Source organism: Eumetopias jubatus, unplaced genomic scaffold (assembly GCF_037043125.1).
Source record: "Eumetopias jubatus isolate StellerSeaLion01/CBP00866 unplaced genomic scaffold, mEumJub1_p1.0 scaffold_12, whole genome shotgun sequence".
In the NCBI taxonomy this organism is placed as follows: domain Eukaryota; kingdom Metazoa; phylum Chordata; class Mammalia; order Carnivora; family Otariidae; genus Eumetopias; species Eumetopias jubatus.
Genome location: NW_028274818.1, coordinates 10,222,538 through 10,242,758, shown reverse-complemented (window position 1 = coordinate 10,242,758; position 20,221 = coordinate 10,222,538). Strand labels below are relative to the sequence as shown.

The following is a 20,221-nucleotide window of genomic DNA, read 5'->3' as shown; positions in this document are numbered from 1 at the left end:
GGCTCAGGTCATGATCTCAGGGTCCTGGAATCAGGCCCCACAACGGGCTCCCTGCTCGGCGGGAAGTCTGCTTCTCCCTCTCCCACTCCCCCTGCTTGTGTTCCCTCTCTCGCTGTGTCTCTATCTGTCAAATAAATAAATAAAATCTTTAAAAAAAAAAATTTAAAACCCTTGCCTTAAGAAATTTCTAAGAATGCTATTTTTTTCTTACAACCTGTAATTCATTTTCCTAGATACCACTACTGTCAACATTTTGTGTTTCTCATTTCACCCAGTAAAACTAAATATTACATCATATGCGATAAAGTTTTTTCCATCCATTAAATTAAAATACCAGATGGCTGTACTAGTGCCATGTTAAAAGTTTGTAGTCTAAAGAAGGTAGGAAGTTAGGATCCGTATTGAAGATAGAATTTTTAATTAGTATATGGGCAAATATATTAAAGTCAGAAAACTTGGTTTCTATTAACACTGGCTTCTTCACTGTTCTTGTCTCATCTTTATTATCCACAAAATGACAGCAATGGACTAGATGTTTCCTGAGATCCATCAAGCTCGGTAACTCTTGACTATATTTAATCTATATTTAGAACTCCAACTTAAAATTTGTTTTCAACTACAGTCAAATTTTAATATATTTTCTCCCCAGAGCACCAAAACTGTGGTGACAGAACTTGGCCCCTTTCTTTTTCACGGGACTGAACCTATTCCCCTCACCCCAATTTAAAGTATTACGTTTTTTTAAAGATTTTATTTATTTATTTGACAGAGAGAGAGAGAGCGTGAGAGAGCACAAGCAGGGGGAGGGGAAGAGGCAGAAGGACAAGCAGGCTCCCCGCTGAGCAGAGAGCCCGATGCGGAGCTCATCTCAAGACCCTGGGATCATGACCTGAGCCGAAGGCAGATGCTTAACCGACTGAGCCACCAAGGTGTCCCAAGAATCTATATTTTCAAAAAGCCCTAGCTAATTCAAAAAGGCAGACAGGGGTGCCTGGGTGGCTCAGTTGGTTAAGTGGCTGACTGGCTCAGGTCGTGGTCTCAGGGTCCTGGGATGGAGCCCCCTGTCGGACTCTGCACTCAGCGGGGAGTCTGCTTCTCCCTCTCCCTCTGCCCTGACCCCCATTTGTGCTCTCTCCCTCTTTCTCTCTAATAAATAAATAAAATCTTTAAAAAAGAGGCAGACAAGTGTCTGAAAACCAATGATTCAAATCCTTCATTTTATAACACAAATTTTGAACAGAAAGAACATATAACTTCTCCAGTGTTTTATAGATGCACATAGCTTTGTCCGTAAACTTAATTTTCAACCAATAGTTAAATATTCTTCACTCAGATTTTTTTTTTGGGCTCTACTAAATACCAAATGGTACAATGCTTATTCATGTAAAGTTATTTATGGATAAACTGTATTTTACTGAACAAATATAAAAGTATATGTCAGGCCCTGTTCTAGATCCCTCCCCTCATGAAATTTACATTATATTATAGAGAGACAGACAATAACCAAGAAACAGAATAATTAAATTGCAAGTATCGTGGGAAAAGAATGGACCAGGCGAAGGAGATCAGGAGTGATAGCTGGAAAGTGAAGGGGGGTGGTATGGAGTTGCAATTTTAAACAGTCACCACAGGCCTCAATGAAAATGAGACTTAGTGGATAACCATAGTGATATCTGAAGAAAGATCTTTCCAAGTAAGGCAAAGGCAATTAGGCAAAAGTACATATGGCCCATTCAAGCAAGAACAAAGAGCTAGTGAGGTTGGAGGAAAAAACCAAAACAAGTATCTGAGTAATAGGAAATGAGGTTAGAGAGGTCAAAGGGGGAAAGGGAGTGAGCAGACCATACAGAACTTGCAGGCAATCATAAGGACGCTGGCTGTCACTCTGAGTGAAATGGAAAGTCATTACAGCTTTCAGCACAGAAGTGACATGATATGACTTGTGTTTTAAAAGGATCATGTTGCAACCTTAGTCACTGGGGAAATACAAATCAAAACCACAATGAGATACCATTCCATAACCACTAGGACAGCTATAATCAGAAAGACAGACAATAACAAAAGTTGGCAAGGATGTGGAAGAATTGGAACCCTCACAGATTGCTGGTGGGAATGTAATATGGTGCAGCCACTTTGGAAAACAATCTGGTAGTTCCTTAAGAGGTTAAATACAGTTACCATACGAGCCAGCGCTCCACTTCTAGGTACATACCCAAGAGAAATTTCAACAAACATCCCTAACAAAAACACGTATGTAAATGTTCATAGCAGCATTATTCATAAGAACCAAAAAGTGCAAACAACCCAATGTGTAACAACTTATGTAGTGATGCATAAAATGTGATGAAATATTACTTTGCAATAAAAAGGAATGAAGTACTGGGACATCTGGGTGGCTCAGTCAGTTGAGCGTCTGACCCCTGGTTTCTGCTCAGGTCATGATCTCAGAGTCATGAAGTTGAGCCGCACATTGGGCTCTGTGCTCAGTACAGAGTCTGCTTGTCTCTCTTCTTCCCCCCTTTGCCCCTCCCCACTGCATGCACACATGCTCTCTCCCTCTCTCAGAAATAAATTAAAAAAAAAAAAAAAGGAATGAAGTACTAATACATACTACAATAAGGCTAAACTTGAAAACATTATGTGCGGAGGAAAGAAGTCATGCACAAAGGCCATATATGATAAAATTCACTTACATGGAATATCCAGAATAGAAAGTAGATTAGTGGTTGCCAGGGGCTGGGGATTGGGGTGAGGAGGGGCGGAACAGCAAGTGACTTCAAGTGGGCACAAGGCTGTTTTGGGGGCGGGGGAGCAAAAATGTTTGAAATTTAGACTGTGGTAATGGTTGCACATCTCTGTGCATATGTGAAAAAATATTGAATTGTACAATTTAAATATGTGAACTGTATGGTGTGTTAATTATAAAACTATTTTTTTTTAAAGGATCACCCTGGTTTGCTATGTTGAAAAGAGACTAGGGGTGCAGGAGGGCAAACAGTCATCTAAGTGAGGGGACAGTGGCTTGGATCAATGTGGAGCAAGCAATTCAGGTGGTGAGACGTATTCAGACTGAATTTTTTTTTTTTAATTTATTTGAGAGAGAGAGCAAGAGAGAGAGAGTGCATGAGTTGGGGAGGGGCAGAGGGAAAGGGACAAGCCAAGCGAGGAGCCCAACGTGTGGCTCAATCCCAGGTCCCCAGGATCATGATGTGAGCCGAAGTCAGATGCTTAACCAACTGAACCAGCCAGGCGCCCCCAGACTGAATTTCGAATGTAGAGCCAAAAGGACTTCTTCATGGTTTGATACAGGTTATGAAAGAAAGAGAACTTCAGAGTCTGGCCCCAGGGTTTAGATAATAAAATAACCATCACCTCGATTATAAAGATACTAGCTGGGCTTGCAAAAAGCATGGAAGATATTAGAGAAACCCTTTCTGGAGAAATAAAAGAACTAAAATCTAACCAAGCCGAAATCAAAAAGGCTATTAATGAGGTGCAATCAAAAATGGAGGCTCTACCTGCTAGGATAAATGAGGCAGAAGAGAGAATTAGTGATATAGAAGACCAAATGATGGAAAATAAAGAAGCTGAGAAAAAGAGAGATAAACAACTACTGGATCATGAGAGCAGAATTGGAGAGATAAGTGATACCATAAGATGAAACAATATTAGGGGGCGCCTGGGTGGCTCAGTTGGTTAGGCGACTGCCTTCGGCTCAGGTCATGATCCTGGAGTCCCGGGACCGAGTCCCACATCGGGCTCCCTGCTCAGCGGGGAGTCTGCTTCTCCCTCTGACCCTCTTCCCTCTCGTGCTCTCTGGCTCCCATTCTCTCTCTCTCAAATAAATAAATAAAATCTTAAAAAAAAAAAAAGATGAAACAATATTAGAATAATTGGGATCCCAGAAGAAGAGAGAGAGGGGCAGAAGGTATATTGGAGCAAATTATAGCAGAGAACTTCCCTAATGTGGGGAAGGAAACAGGCATCAAAATCCAGGAGGCACAGAGAACCCCTCTCAAAATCAATAAAAATAGGTCAACACCCCGACATTTAACACTAAAACTTACGAGTCTCAGAGACAAAGAGAACATCCTGAAAGCAGCTCGGGAGAAGAGATCTGTAACCTACAATGGTAGAAACATTAGATTGGCAACAGACTATCCACAGAGACCTGGCAGGCCAGAAAGGACTGGCATGATATATTCAGAGCACTAAAAGAGAAAAATATGCAGCCAAGAATAGTATATCCAGCTACGCTGTCACTGAAAATAGAAGGAGAAAGAAAAACCTTCCAGGACAGGGCACCTGGGTAGCTCAGATGGTTAAACATCTGCCTTCGGCTCAGGTCATGGTCCCAGGGTCCTGGGATCAAGTCCCGCACCGGGTTCCCTGCTCCTTGGGAGCCTGCTTCTCCCTCTGCTTCTCTATCTCTCTCTCTCCCTCTGTCTCTCATGAATAAATAAATAAAATCTTAAAAAAAAAAAAAACCTTCCAGGACAAACAAAAACTAAAGGAATTTACTAACACAAAACCAACCCTACAAGAAATATTGAAAGGGGTCCTCTAAGCAAAGAGAGAGCCTAAAAGTAACATAGACCAGAAAGGAACGCAGACAATATACAATAACAGTCACCTTACAGGCAATACAATGGCACTAAATTCATATCTTTCAATAGCTATCCTGAATGCAAATGGGCTAAATGCCCCAATCAAAATACACAGGCTATCAGATTGGATAAAAAAAAACAAGACCCATTGATATGTTGTCTGCAAGAGACTCTTTTTAGACCCAAAGACACCACCAGATTGAAAGTGAGGGGGTGGAAAACCATTTACCATGCTAATGGACATCAAAAGAAAGCTGGGGTGGCAATCCTTATACCAGACAAATTAGATTTTTTTTTAAAGATTTTATTTATTTGAGAGAGAGAGAATGAGATAGAGAGAGAGCATGAGAGGGGAGACGGTCAGAGGGAGAAGCAGACTCCCTGCTGAGCAGGGAGCCCGATGTGGGACTCAATCCCGGGACTCCAGGATCATGACCTGAGCCGAAGGCAGTCGCTTAACCAACTGAGCCACCCAGGTGCCCCAGACAAATTAGATTTTAAACCAAAGACTGTAATAAGAGATGAGGAAAGACACTACATCCTACTTAAAGGGTCTATCCAACAAGAAGATTTAACAATTATAAGTATTTATGCCCATAACATGGGAGCAGCCAATTATATAAGCCAATTAATAACAAAAGCAAAGAAACACATCGACAACAATACAATAATAGGAGGGGACTTTAACACTCCCCCTCACTGAAATGGACAGATCATCTAAGCAAAAGATCAATAAGGAAATAAAGACTTTAAATGACACACTGGACCAAATGGACTTCACAGATATATTCAGAACACTCCATCCCAAAGCAAAAGATACACATTCTACTCTAGTGCCCATGGAACATTCTCCAGAATAGATCACATCCTAGGTCACAAATCAGGTCTCAACCGGTACCAAAAGACTGGGATCATTCCCTGCATATTTTCGGACCACAATGCTTTGAAACTAGAACTCAATCACAAGAGGAAAGTCGGAAAGAACTCAAATACATGGAGGCTAAAGAGCATCCTACCAAAGAATGAATGGGTCAACCAGGAAATTAAAGAATTAAAAAAAACTCATGCAAACCAATGAAAATGAAAACATAACTGTTCAAAATCTTTGGGACACAGCAAAGGCAGTCCTAAGAGGAAAGTATGTAGCAATACAAGCCTTTCGCAAGAAACAAAGAAAGGTCTCAAATACACAATGTAACCCTACACCTAAAGAAGCTGGAGAAAGAACAGCAAATAAAGCCTAAACCCAGCAGGAGAAGAGAAATAATAAAGATCAGAGCAGAAATCAATGAAATAGAAACCAAAAGAACAGTAGAAGAGATCAACGAAACTAGGAGCTGGTTCTTTAAAAGAATTAATAAGATTGATAAACTCCTGGCCAGACTTACTAAAAAGAAAAGAGAAATGACCCAAATCAACAAAATCATGAATGAAAGAGGAGATATCACAACCAACACCAAAGAAATACAAACAATTATAAGAACATATGATGAGCAACTCTATGGCAGCAAATTAGATAATCTGGAAGAAATGGATGCATTCCTAGAGATGTATAAACTACCAAAACTGAACCAGGAAGAAATAGAAAACCTGAACAGACCTATAACCACTAAGGAAATTGAAGCAGTCATCAAAAACCTCCCAACAAACAAGAGCCCAGGGCCACATGGCTTCCCAGGGGACTTCTACCAAACATTTAAAGAAGAATTAATACCTATTCTTCTGAAACTGTTCCAAAAAATAGAAATGGAAAGAAAACTTCCAAACTCCTTTTATGAGGCCACCATTACCTTGATCCCAAAACCAGACAAAGACCCTATCAGAAAGAATTACAGACCAATATCCCTGATGAACATCACCAAATACTAGCCAATAGGATCCAACAGTACATTAAAAGGATTATTCACCTCAACCAAGTGGGATTTATCCCTGGGCTGCAAGGTTGGTTCAACATCCACAAATCGATCAATGTGATACAATACATTAATAAAAGAAAGAACAAGAACCACATGATCCTCTCAATAGATGCAGAAAAAGCACAGTATCCTTTCTTGATCAAAACTCTTCAGAGTATAGGGATAGAGAGTACATACTTCAATATCATAAAACCCATCTATGAAAAACCCACAGTGAATATCATTCTCAATGGGGAAAAACTGAGAGCTTTTCCCCTAAGGTCAGGAACACGGCAGGGATGTCCACTATCACCACTGCTATTCAACATAGTATTAGAAGTCCTAGCCTCAGCAATTAGACAACAAAAAGAAATCAAAGGCATCTGAGTCAGCAAAGAAGAAGTCAAACTCTCATTCTTTGCAGATGATATGATACTTTATGTGGAAAACCCAAAAGACTCCACCCCAAAACTGCTAGAACTCATACAGGAATTCAGTCAAGTGGCAGGATATAAAATCAAGGCACAGAAATCAGTGGCATTCCTATACACCAACAACAAGACTGAAGAGAGACAAATCAAGGAGTCGATCCCATTTACAATCTCATCTAAAACCATAAGATACCTAGGAATAAATCTAACCAAAGAGGAAAAGAATCTGTACTCAGAAAACTACAAAATACTCATGAAAGAAATCGAGGAAGACACAAAGAAATGGAAAAACGTTCCATGCTCATGGATTGGAAGAACAAATATTGTGAAGATGTCACTGCTACCTAGAGCAATCTACACATTCAATGCAATCCCTATCAAAATACCGTCCACTTTTTTCAAAGAAATGGAACAAATAATCCTAAAATTTGTATGGAACCAGAAAAGACCCCGAATAGCCAGAGGAATGCTGAAAAAGAAAACCAAAGCTGGTGGCATCACAATTCCAGATTTCCAGCTCTATTACAAAGCTGTCATCATCAAGACAGTATGGTACTGGCACAAAAACAGACACATAGATCAATGGAACAGAATAGAAAGCCTAGAAATGGACCCTCAACTCTATGGTCAACTAATCTTTGACAAAGCAGGAAAGAATGTCCAGTGGAAAAAAAGACAGTCTCTTCAACAAATGGTGTTGGGAAAATTGGACAGCCACATGCAGAAGAATGAAACTGGACCATTTCCTTACACCACACACAAAAATAGACTCAAAATGGTTGAAAGACCTAAATGTGAGACAGGAGCTCATCAAAATCCTAAAGGAGAACACAGGCAGCAACCTCTGTGACCTCGGAGGCAAGGGAAGCAAGGGCAAAAATGAACTATTGGGACTTCAAGATAAAAAGCTTTTGCACAGCAAAGGAAACAGTCAACAAAACCAAAAGACAACCAACAAAATGGGAGAAGATATTTGCAAATGACATATCAGATAAAGGGCTAGTATCCAAAATCTATAAAGAACTTACCAAACTCAACACCCAAAGAACAATTAATCCAATCAAGAAACGGGCAGAAGACATGAACAGACATTTTTCCAAAGACATCCAAATGGCCAACAGACACATGAAAAAGTGCTCAACATCACTTGGCATCAGGGAAATACAAATCAAAACCACAATGAGATACCACCTGACACCAGTCAGAATGGCTAAAATTAACAAGTCAGGAAATGACAGATGTTGGTGGGGATGCAGAGAAAGGGAAACCTCCTACACTGTTGGTGGGAATGCAAGCTGGTGCAACCACTCTGGGAAACAGTATGGAGGTTCCTCAAGAAGCTTAAAATAGAGCTACCATACGATCCAGCAATTGCACTACTGGGTATTTACCCCAAAGATACAAATGTAGGGATCCAAAGGGGTACGTGCACCCCGATGTTTATAGCAGCCATGTCCACAATAGCCAAACTGTGGAAAGAGCCCAGATGTCCATCGACAGATGAATGGATAAAGAAGAGGTGGTATATATACACAATGGAATATTATGCAGCCATCAAAAGGAATGAGATCTTACCATTTGCAACAACATGGATGGAACTGGAAGGTATTATGCTCAGCAAAATAAGTCAATCAAAGAAAGACATGTATCATATGACCTCACCGATATGAGAAATTCTTAATCTCAGGAAACAAACGGAGGGTTGCTGGAGTGGTGGGGGGTGGGAGGGATGGGGTGGCTGGGTGATAGACATTGGGGAGGGTATGTGCTATGGTGAGCGCTGTGATTTGTGCAAGACTGTTGAATCACAGATCTGTACCTCTGAAACAAATAATGCAATATATGTTAAAAAAAAGAAGATAGTAGCAAGGGTAAAATGAAGGGGGGGAAATCGGAGGGGGAGACGAATCATGAGAGACGATGGACTCTGAGAAACAAAGTGAGGGTTCTAGAGGGAGAGGGGTGGGGAGATGGGTTAGTGTGGTGATGGGTATTAAAGAGGGCACGTATTGAATGGAGCACTGGGTGTTATTATTATTATTTTTTAAAGATTTTATTTATTCATTTGATAGAGACAGCGAGAGAGCACAAGTAGGCTGAGTGGCAGGCAGAGGGAGAAGGAGAAGCAGGCTCTGCACTGAGCAGGAAGCCAGATGCGGGGCTCGATCCCAGGACCCCAGGATCATGACCCGAGCCAAAGGCAGCTGCCCAAACAACTGAGCCACCCAGGTGCCCAGCACTGGGTATTATACGCAAACAATGAATCATGGAACACTACATCAAAAACTACTGATGTCATGTATAGTGATTAACATAACATAATAAAATTTAAAAAAATAAAATAAAAATAAAAATAAAAAAAATAACCGTCACCTGAGTTGAGGACAATTAGGTTTGATGGTAAAGATCAGAAGATTCATTTTATTTTTTTTTAAAGATTTTATTTATTTATTTGACAGAGAGAGAAAGATCACAAGTAGGCAGAGAGGCAAGCAGACAGAGAGGGAGAAGCAGGTTCCCCACTGAGCAGAGAGCCCGATGCAGGGCTCAATCCCAGGGCCCTGGGATCATGACCCAAGCAGAAGGCAGCCGCTTAACCGACTGAGCCACCCAGGAGCCCCAGAAGATCCATTTTAGATATGTTAGTGTGAGAGGGCTGTTAGATACCCGAGCGGTGATGTGGAATAGACAGCTGGAAACAGGAACACAGACGAGAAGTGACGTCAGGGTCACAGATATACAAATGGGAATCATCCATTTAAGGCTAAATTTAAGGCCATGAAACTGAATGGGCTCATCAGGAGTGAGTTCAAATAAAGACGAGGACTAAGGCCTGAGTTCTGGGGAACTGCCAAGTCAAAAGGCCAGGGAGAAGAGGAGCCTTCACAGAAGGAGGCTGTGGAAGGCCAGTGAGGCGAGAGAAAACCAAGAGACTGTAGTGTCCTGGAAGCCAGATGAAGACAGTTTATCACACAGGAGGCAGTGATCTACTGTCTCAAATCCTGCTGACAGAGCAAGTTATACGAGCACTGAGAACTGCGCACCATTGATCTTGACAAAGTAATTTGGAAGAAATGGTCATGCTGGTGGTCGGGGGACCCTAACTGGAGAGGGTTTAGAGAGAACGAGTATACACATTCTTTCAAGGACTTCTGCTGAAAGCGGAAGTGGAAAACCGGGACACACCTGTGGAGGAAGTGGGGGTCAAGAGACGATTTTAAGATGGAAGAAATAACATGTTTGTAGGATAGGAAACATCCTATAGGGAGGGGAAAATAATGAAATGGAGAAAGAAGGAAGAATTACTGGAAGGAAGGAAGGAAGGAATAGTGGGGAATCCAAGAGTTCAAACTATTTTGAGTTTCCTTTAAAATCCTTATAAGTAAAAAGAAGTCCGAGAAACAACATCCCAATACAAACTCTCCACCCAAAACTACTTTTAGTAGCTTTTAGAAAATCAATTTGAGATTCTGCAAAAGCTCTTCAGGGTGGAGCTCCAAGGCAGAAACACTCCTCTATCTGTGACGGCCTCCAGCTGACTCGCCCGACACTTACCTCGGGGGCCGCCTGCCTCTTGTGGCTATCCGAATCTTCCAAGATCTGGAAGTAACTGTGCATGAATTCGGCAGCTTGCTGCCACTGGTGCTTCAGCAGCGCTTCTTGGATAAAGCTCAAACAAGCATTTGTTGTCTGAGCAAAATCCTTCTCCTTTTTCCCTCCAGTTGCTATAGATTATAAAGAGAAGAGTCTTTACCCATAGTGATTGCAATTCAAGTTTAAAAAACTGATTTTTGATAAGCACGTTTTTTTTTTACAGAGTTCTTTCCCTTGTTATTTCCAGTAGTCTTTTTTCTCCCCCAAAGATTTATTTATTTCATAGAGAGAAAGAGAGAGAGAGAGAGAGAGCGTGCAGGAGAGAGTGCGCACAGGAGCAGGGCGCGAGGGGCAGGGGGAGAGGGAGAGGCAGGCTCCCCGCTGAGCAGGGAGCCCAAGGATGCAGGGATCAATCCCTGGACCCCAAGATCATGACCTGGGCCAAAGGCATTTGCCTAACCCACTGAGCCACTTAACCCACTGAGCCACCCAGGCACCCTGATAAGCAGAAGTTTTAACGAGTGGAACAGTAGTTATTACTTACTCAGCCCATCCCAATATCAAAGCTAGCTTCACTTGAAACAAACGCGTCCATGTCCAGCTCTGTGCTCAGTGGGGAGTCAGCTTGGGATTCTCTCTCCCTCTCCTTCCCCCTACCACAGCTTACACACGCTCTCTCTCTCAAATAAATAATCTTTTAAAAAAAAAGTGTGGAAGGACCTAATAATTCTTTATAATAGATCACTATGCAATTTCTTCATGAGTGATTCAAGAATTCAAAAACCTGATACACTGCTATAATTAAACTCTATCCAGTGTCATCTACTTACTTATATAACTAAGGTTTCTCAAAATTACATCGCAATGAAAACAAAACAGAACTGAAGCTAAATCTTTTCTCATTCTGCAAACACATAACATGCCTTCACAGATGTATGAAATAAGTGGAAAAAGTGATAACCTTATTTATTTTATTAAATAAATAAAAATTTACTTTTAATTAAATTTTAACACAACTTTTAATACTTACGTTATTTTCATCAGCTGTGTACAACTGTTAATCAAGATGTCTCACTCGAGACAGAATTTTAATAAAGCCCTTCAGAATATTAACAAAAAAATAATTGAATGTAGATACAGTTTTATTGCAAAGATAAAAGTATGAAAGGAAAATAACAGTATAAAGTCTCCATCAATTAAGATCTTATTCATAAATATTTTTAAAATGGATAATGAACGGCATATCACATTCCTATGCTATTTAGATTCCACTGGATATATTTGTAAAAGTAATAAACTAATTTCATTTAAAAATGCCAACCTATGTTGGAATTTTATCTTTTGCAACTATTAAATTTCCAATACAATTTTTAGATGGCATCTTAAAACCATATAAGGCAATACCTAATTAAAAAAAAAAAAGGAAAAGCAAGCAAAACAAGTTTGAAGACTACTGCTCTACACTAGTCTTCTCAAAGTAAAACTAAAAAATACAGATCACCTGGGGATTCTGATTCTTGCTATTCAGTATGGTCCTGGAAACAAAAGCCTTTAGGATCACTGGAGATCTTATCAGGAATGCAAAATACTATGCCCCCCCAAGCTCTCTGAATAAGAAGCTGCATTTAGCAAGATTTACATACAAGTTGCCCAGGACCAGCAGCAACACCAGGGAGGTAGTCTAGAAAACTGACAAAACACCTCTTTTCTAACACCTCATTTATTCACATAAAGGAGGACTGACCTCAGGCCAAGCTCCCACCTATCTCAAGTTTTCACCACTCAGACTGGAAATTGGACTTTACTGTCCTTAAATCCTTGTAAAATTCCCCCCTTCTGTCTTCCAACTTAGCCTAGTTACCTCAGGAATATCTCTCACTTCATTCTTTTATGAGCAAAAGATCATCTTATTTGTTGCTGATACACTTTCAAAAGTAATTGCCTAGGAAAAGAAATTTTGACATGGAATGAGGTAAAATAAAGAACCAGTGCCATCAACCCATCTCTAAAGCCCTTGAAAGAATGTGGAAACTTGTCAGTCAACAAATATATTTTTTTAAGATTTTACTTATTTATTTGACAGAGAGAGTGAGCAAGCACAAGCAGGGGGAGCAGCAGAGGGAAAAGCGGGCATGTGGGACTCGATCCCAGGACCCCGGGATCATGACCTGAGCCGAAGGCAGACACTTAACTGACTGAGCCACCCAGGCGCCCTCAACAAATATTTTTTGAGCACTATTTTGAGCCAAGTACTTTTCTAGGTACTCAACATACAGTTTTAATCCAGATTGGCCCCTGCCTTCAAAGTTTTTATTCTAGGGGGTATACCCTTCAGAACGCTGAAAGGTATCTACTAGGAAAAGAAAAATTGCTAGGCAATTCTGTTTTCCTATTACGGTTATTTATTACTACAATGTCAATATTACCTGAAATTATTTTCTCATTGCAGACATGAAGTATTGTGGGTTTAACAGGCTACCCATAACTTATGAAACATTTGTAAGCATGTAAATTCTGGTCTTATACCTATCTGCTTTCAGACTGACACAAGCTCTGTATAGAACACTGATGACAGAAACATCCCCAAGCATGTCTTAGCTAGCAGGAACTTTAGTTACTAGTTCCCTACAATGGGCGGAAATAGCACTTCCTCTTAAGTGCCATCCATTCAAACCATGTTTAAACCATGTGCATTTGTTAGCAAAAATAAAATGAGAGGAAAGAAACTTATTTTTGCAACACTTGTTATGCATGAGGCTCTGTGCTAGGAACTTCACATATATTATCTCATTTTTAAAAATATATTTCAGGTATTGGAAGTATAAGCTCTGAGATCCGACAGACCTGGGTTTAACTCCTGATACCAACCCTTAGAGTTTAATTTCTTTGAAATTCATTTCCCTCATCTCTAAAACGCCCAGCACATGGATTTGAGGATTAATTTCCTGAGATGATTAAATGAGATAATATTTAAACTAAAAGATAAAGAAATAGGAGCAAGTTCTAGGAGCTAAAGAATCTCAGTCAAGGGGAAAGATGGCTAGGTTAAGAGAGATGGATTTGAAGGCAATAAGCGTCAGTTCTAATATATTCCCAGAACTACACCATCCAACATGCCCATTTACAGATAACCACTTCTTTTATATATTCTTACAGGAAATATATCCCACAGAAATTCTTGTTTATATTTACTTGCTTATATTTATATGTATATGGGGAAAATACTCTTTTTTTTAACTCTATTACAGATCAATTCTGTTAGTAATAATTTCAATGCGGGGCGCCTGGGTGGCTCAGTCGGTTAAGCGTCTGCCTTCTGCTCAGGTCATGATCCCAGCGTCCTGGGATTGAGCCCCGCATCGGGCTCCCTGCTAGGCGGGGAGCCTGCTTCTCCCTCTCCCTCTGCCTGCCTGTCTGCCTACTTGTGCTCTCTCTCTCTCCCTCTGTCAGATAAATAAATAAAACCTTTAAAAAAAAAAAGGGAATAATTTCAATGCAATTCAATATAAATAACTTTTGTTTTTTAAGATTTTATTTATTTTTTTGTCAGAGAGAGAGCAAGAGAGAGCACAAACAGGGGGAGTGGCAAGCAGGGGGAGAAGCAGGCTTCCCGCAGAGCAAGGAGCCCTATGAGGGACTCAATCCCAGGACCCTGGGATCATGACCTGAGCCGAAGGCAGACGCTTAACTGACTGCGCCCCCCAGGCGCCCTCAACAGAAACTTCTTAAAAACACTTCCTACATATGTACTCCTCAATGGCCATATTTTCTTCACCTATGTATCCCCAATATTTAGCCAATGCTAGGCATATAAGTATTGCTAGAGGAAAAAAGAAGTGTATCTACCACAATACAGACTGTTATTAGTTCAAACGAAAAGTAGCAAAAAAGATCTATTTTTACGATTTTTTTGCTTACAGCCTCAAAAACCCTCATACAGTCCCATTCTGAAAACTGAATAAATCAGCCTGGTTATTCACTCTGTACCCATATTGAACCTTATCATCTCCTTGCATTAAAGTTAAAATGGCTGTACATTATTTTACTTACCCACAGTCCCTATATGCTTTTGGAGCCAAGGAAAAGACATTCCTGTACCAGAGAATACACATGATTCCTCCTGGTCATCCTCTGTCTTGGGCCTTATCAATTCTTCACTGAAATCACTCATACCTGTTCCAAACTGAGAGTATCAGTTACTTTCTGTACATCTTATCTCACAGTCTTCTTAGTTATACAGAAAAACTGCCATCTTTTTATCTAGTAAATAACGTCCGATCAATAAAAATCAATTCTATCAGGTAGCTCCTTTAAAGTAAGAAATAAAATTATGTCAGCAGAAGCCAAAATAAATGATCCATTCAAAAAAATTTTTTAATCTTTACTCCTATGTTACAAGAACATACAAAGATAGATAAGATAATGCTCTTAATTAAAAAAAAAAACACAACTCAAGTCTAGAGGAAGAAACAGCAAAATGACACATAATAATAAAGCAATACAAGCACAATAATAGGAGCAGTGGTAAATATATATTGGTCCCTTTCTATACACCAAGCATATAAATTATCTCATTTAATCCTTATAAAAATCCTGAGGAAAGTACTATTATTTTCTTCCATTTTCATGTTGAAAAAACTGAGGGACTTAATTAAATTATATAACCTGACCCAACGTCGTAAGAAAGGTGAAGACAATATGCTAGAAACTAGAACATCAAACTACTTGGCATGAACAGAGTCTTGGGTCTGCGTGGAGTAGGGGGTCAGAAGACAGAACTGATGACGGGAAAAGAATCTAGAAAGAGAGCCATATACCCAGCTAAGTGTGGACTTAATCCTCAAGATGCTCAGGGCCCTTGTACCTCTTCCCTCATATCCAGTCAATTATTAGGTCCTGCTGATACTACCTGCTGGAATTTCTCCAATTTTCCCTCTTCTCCGCAGTCCTACACCACTACTACCCTAGTTCAGGACATCTTCAAACTGTGTCTCCATCACTGAATCAGCTTTCCAACTAGTTAACCCGCCTCAAATTCTGCTATTCCACGTTATAGCCAGAATACACCTTTTAAAATCAAATGCTGTGGTTTAGGAGCATGGGTTTGAAGTTAACACCTAAATCTGCATCCGACGCACATTTTAAAGAGCCCTTACAGAAGAAGCTCTCCCTTCCCAAATTCTCAAAAACTAAGTCGGTGCTATGCAGTTGCCACGGTAACCACCATAGCTTCACACCCCTTCCGCCTCTTTCCCAGAAATAAAGGTTTCAGAACATCAGGACAAAATATCAGCAGAACATGGGTGAATCCTAGCACAGCCCTTCAGGTTCTACTTTGGAACGCTGGCAATGACTGATGAACAGGAGAAGCGGCACTTACCTGCCCAACGCCCAATCTTTCGGCAACTCTAAATGCAGCCTCCCGACTGGGGAACAGCACGAGCGAAGCGCCACCTGAAGCGGAGTTGGAGACGCCTTCGTGCGAGCATGCGCAAAGTCCGCCTGCGCGTTCAGGCGGCACGCAAACGCGGCTCCGCCCCTAACTCCTCCTTCCGCAGCGGAGGCGTCGCCATCCTCCGCTCGACCCCGGAAGTGGTGACGGGTCGGTGCCCTCCCTGTGGGTTAATCCTAGTTTTACGCCTTAGTCTGTCCCATTGGAAAATGAGAGACTTCAAATGCAACTGGTGGCTGGGACGAGGGGCTGGATGAGGTGAGCAGTCCAAAAAGCAGAATGTCACTTTACCCTAGTAATTCACCGTACCAAAACCTTAAAATTTTTGCTTGGACACATCTGGGGTCACTTTTCATGAGGAACATTGATGAACTTACATGAAAGAAGGGTGAAAAGTAAGATGATTGTGAAATGAGGAGAGTGCCTGGATGGCTCAATCGTTAAGCACCTGCCTTCGGCACCCCCTGCTTGTGTTGCCTCTCGCTGTGTCTCTCTCTGTGAAATAAATAAATAAATAAAATCTAAAAAAAAAAAAATGAGGGAAAGTTGAGGAGTTCTGGAGAAGATGACTCTGAAGAAGCAGAGGCTCATGGGAAGACAATGTGTATCTCCACATTTTGGAGGTTTGGTCTGAAGGGTCAGACCATTTTTCCATTGCATCAGAGAACAAAACTAGGACTAAGGAGTAAAAGTTAAAATGAGGTGGCTTTATAGTCATTACAAAGATTTTGTTCATACCTAAGGCTGCACAAATAATGGCAGAGGCTCCCACAGGAATCTTTGGGTTTTCCCTACACTGAAAGTGAACCATTTGAACAGAATCAGAGTATTATAGAATTGATTAAAGGATGTAGTAAGAATTTCTACAGGAATTCCTTAAAATGCCAGAAGTACTTGATTCTGCGTTTTCCTCATGAACACCATGCAGTAGCTATGAGCTTGTAAGAAAGGTCTGGGAGTGCTTGGCTGGCTCAGCTAGTAGAGCATTCAACTCTTGATCTCAGGGTGGTGAGTTTGAGCCCCACCTTGGGCATACAGATTACTTAAAAAAAAAAAAGGAAAGAAAAAAAGAAAAGTTCCTATGGCTGTTCTTGTGTTGTACCCCATTTGCCTCACTCAAGCCTGTGCTCTACAGCAAGGCTGATTTAAATGATGATGTGGTCCAGCAAGGCACACAAACGAAGTAACATGGCTGTATTCTATTCTAGAGACTTGATCTGTCTACATTTCTTCCTTTGCCATGAGGTTGTTGACCTTGAAAGTAGAAGAGCTTATTATTTTTCCAGCAAATTGTGTTTATTCAGGAATTGCAATTTGGAACAAAAGAGCTATAGCAAAAGCCATAGACAAGTCCAGAGAACAAAGGAGAGTACCACTCTTCTATATAGGAAAGGGGAGAGTTGGGAGGAGCTGTTATAAACAAGAAGTCCATTGGAGTAAACTGGGGCTTTGAAGTGTAGTGGCTTTTCATTGGCTGAGTTGTGACAGTTTTTCATTGGCTGGGCCTTTACTGGGCAAGGAGAAAATCCTCCTTTTTCCTACTGGGATAGTGAAGTAGGTTTCTTCCTGTTGGGAATGCAAGATCATCTCTTCCTTTTGGGTCTGCAGAGGGTTGCAATGGGGCCTGAGAGCTCCCCTTTCTGGCCTCCCAGCTCCATCTACAAAAGGTTTCCTTTCTTGAATTTCACAAGGTATAATTTCACTCAAACCAACCCAGAACTGATTTTGTAAAACTACAAATCTATTCTCTCACAAAAGTGGAGAAGAAATCTTTTACTTACTTTAACATTCTCAGACAACTTGAGGTACTGTAGGTAAAAAAAAGTTAAGAATGAATATTTTTTAAAAAGATATATTTATTTATTTGAGAGAGAGAGAGCAGGAGTGCCTGTGTGAGAGAGGGGAGGGGCAGATAACTTTTCCTTTAAAAGTTTCACTTACACACTGACGTTCCCTTTTTTTTTTTAAAGGACATCTATATTTATTTATCAAAGTTTAACAGTTATACACACAGGTATAGTTAGAACACCCTAAATTTTTTTTTCTTTTTCTCTCTTTTTTTTTTTTTTTTGGCTTCTCCATAACAAATAAGAGCCCTTTACCACAATCTGGAGGTTTGTTTATCAGCATTGTATGCATGGCCATAATATTGGGTCCAGTGAAGCCCTCCACATATTTCAGAATCTCAGGGAGAGTGCAGTATCTGAAGAGTTCCTTGTCTTCTTGAAAATCTTGGACCTTTGAAACTGTCTTTTCAGTTGGCATATATTCTGATTTTGCAATGGACACATCTCTCATTATCATTATTTGCTCTGGTTTCACCTCCCCTTGGCAGAGCCTTTCAAACTTGCTCCTAAAGCGTTTAATATCAGCATCAGATACCAAATTTTTAATGACAAGAAACCCATTTTCTTCATAAAATTGTTTCTGTTCTAGGCTTAGAACGTTATTATCCCGAGTATACTGGAATTGTGGAGGATGGAAACTGTTAGGAGAAACAGCCCCTGAAGTGGGGTGAGTCACACCGGCCCTGGCCAAACACTGGCCAAGGTGTCCCAGCACGATGCTCAGGCGGGCGCCAGCACGGGACTGGTTCATGGCTCCGGCGAGGAGACAGTTGACCAGGCCTCAGTCCTGTCTCTGGGCAGCAGGCGGGGCAATGAGCATAAGGAGCCCTGGCCGAGCGTGCAGAACTCCTGTGCGGAGTTACACCGAGCCTCCCGGGTCCCCGCACTGGGCCACCATACAGTGAAGACTTCCTGCCCACACACCCAGCTCTTCAGTGATCACAGAGATCCTCCCCTAAACTGACATTCCTTATCTGTTCATTCATTATGACTATGTCTTCCTTTAAGTCCTTGAAAATAATAATGAATGTTACTTAATTTTTTTTTTCCTAATCCCCAAATCTGGGTAATCTCACAGAAATTTTTTTATAGACTACTTCTCTCTTCTGGTTCACATTTTCCTGTCTCTTTGTACGTTTGATAATAAATAATTGTATGTTAGCTAATTGTAGGTAATACATTATAGGGAGTCTGGATTATGTTGTCTTCCTTTAAAGGGTATTACATCTGTGCACTATGCAAATTAATTACTGGTGGGTCCTTTTGTTAGGTTAGCCTTGGGACTATTATTAGCAGCATGTGTCCATTTTGGTTTTATACTCGGCCCTAGCATGTGCCTCTTACTTTTTTGCATGGTTCTTTCTCTTAGGGCTTGATTCTGGATTCTCAATTAAGTGCCCAAAGTATTAGTGAAGTTGCTGCTCTTGGGCTGGGCTGGAAATCCAATGTCTCTTAGCACTGCATGATTTTTAGTATCACTCTTCAGCCTTCCTCCTGCAGCAGGCAAACTTGCCTGGCACATTTGTGTCCCTCCACCCCAACACATGCACATGCATGCACACACGCACACACACACACACACACACACACACAGACACTACAGCTCAGGTATTCTAACCTGCAAAATTCCAGCCACTTCAGTAACTTTGACCTCTGATAACACTATCTTCATCTCAGAAAGGCCACTACTTTACTTGAGTTTCACCTTCCTAATTATGGAGTTTACCATGTGTGTTTTGTTCTCAAGTATGACAATCATGTGCTGCTTATTTATTGATGCCTGAAAATAGTTGCTCTAAGTAGTTTGTCTAGTTTTATACTCTTCTGTGGCAGAAAGGCAAGTCTAATGCAGTTACTCTATCCTGATTCAAAGTAAAAATACTGCATTCCTTATATCCTTGTCCATCATAGTGATAGACACCCACTTAAGCCAAATAACATAGAAACCTTGTAAAATCTCTCAGATTGGACAACAATTTCATCGTTGATGGAGTCCAAAATCAATTTAAAAAGTACATTTCAAAATAGTCTCTGAAAAACTGGCCAAAAGTTGCAAGGCAATCAGACTGAACTGACCATATATTTTACTCAGAGCTTTATGAGTATGAGATCTACAATCAGCAAAAAAATAAAAGTTAATGATAGACTTATAAAATGTCCTACTACAATCCAATAGACAGCCTCTTATGATACTTTCATATGTTAGATGATAGTTGTGAAATTATTACACATATTGGGGCGCCTGGGGGGCTCAGTGAAGCATCTGCCTTTGGCTCAGGTCATGATCCTGGGGTTCTGGGATTGAGCCCCATGTCAGGCTCCCTGCTCAGTGGGGTGTCTGCTTCTCCCTCTTCCTCTGCCCCTCCTCCCACATGAGCACATGCTTGTGCGCACG

The 20,221-nt window shown here is 40.8% G+C and overlaps 1 protein-coding gene and 1 pseudogene across 1 annotated transcript in view; both read right to left on the bottom strand.

The window, feature by feature from the left end:
* Positions 1-15,997, bottom strand: part of TAF1A (TATA-box binding protein associated factor, RNA polymerase I subunit A) — a 36,258-nt gene extending 20,261 nt beyond the window's left edge. The window contains exons 1-3 of the mRNA XM_028104727.2: positions 15,908-15,997; positions 14,578-14,710; positions 10,489-10,658 (exon numbers count right to left, since the gene is read on the bottom strand). Of these exons, the coding sequence (XP_027960528.1) occupies positions 10,489-10,658; positions 14,578-14,698 (291 nt within the window). The 5' untranslated portion in view covers positions 14,699-14,710; positions 15,908-15,997. The remainder of the gene's footprint in view (positions 1-10,488; positions 10,659-14,577; positions 14,711-15,907) is intronic.
* Positions 15,998-17,974: 1,977 nt separating this feature from the next.
* Positions 17,975-18,577, bottom strand: LOC114210443 (phytanoyl-CoA dioxygenase, peroxisomal pseudogene; annotated as a pseudogene).
* Positions 18,578-20,221: the final 1,644 nt, after the last annotated feature.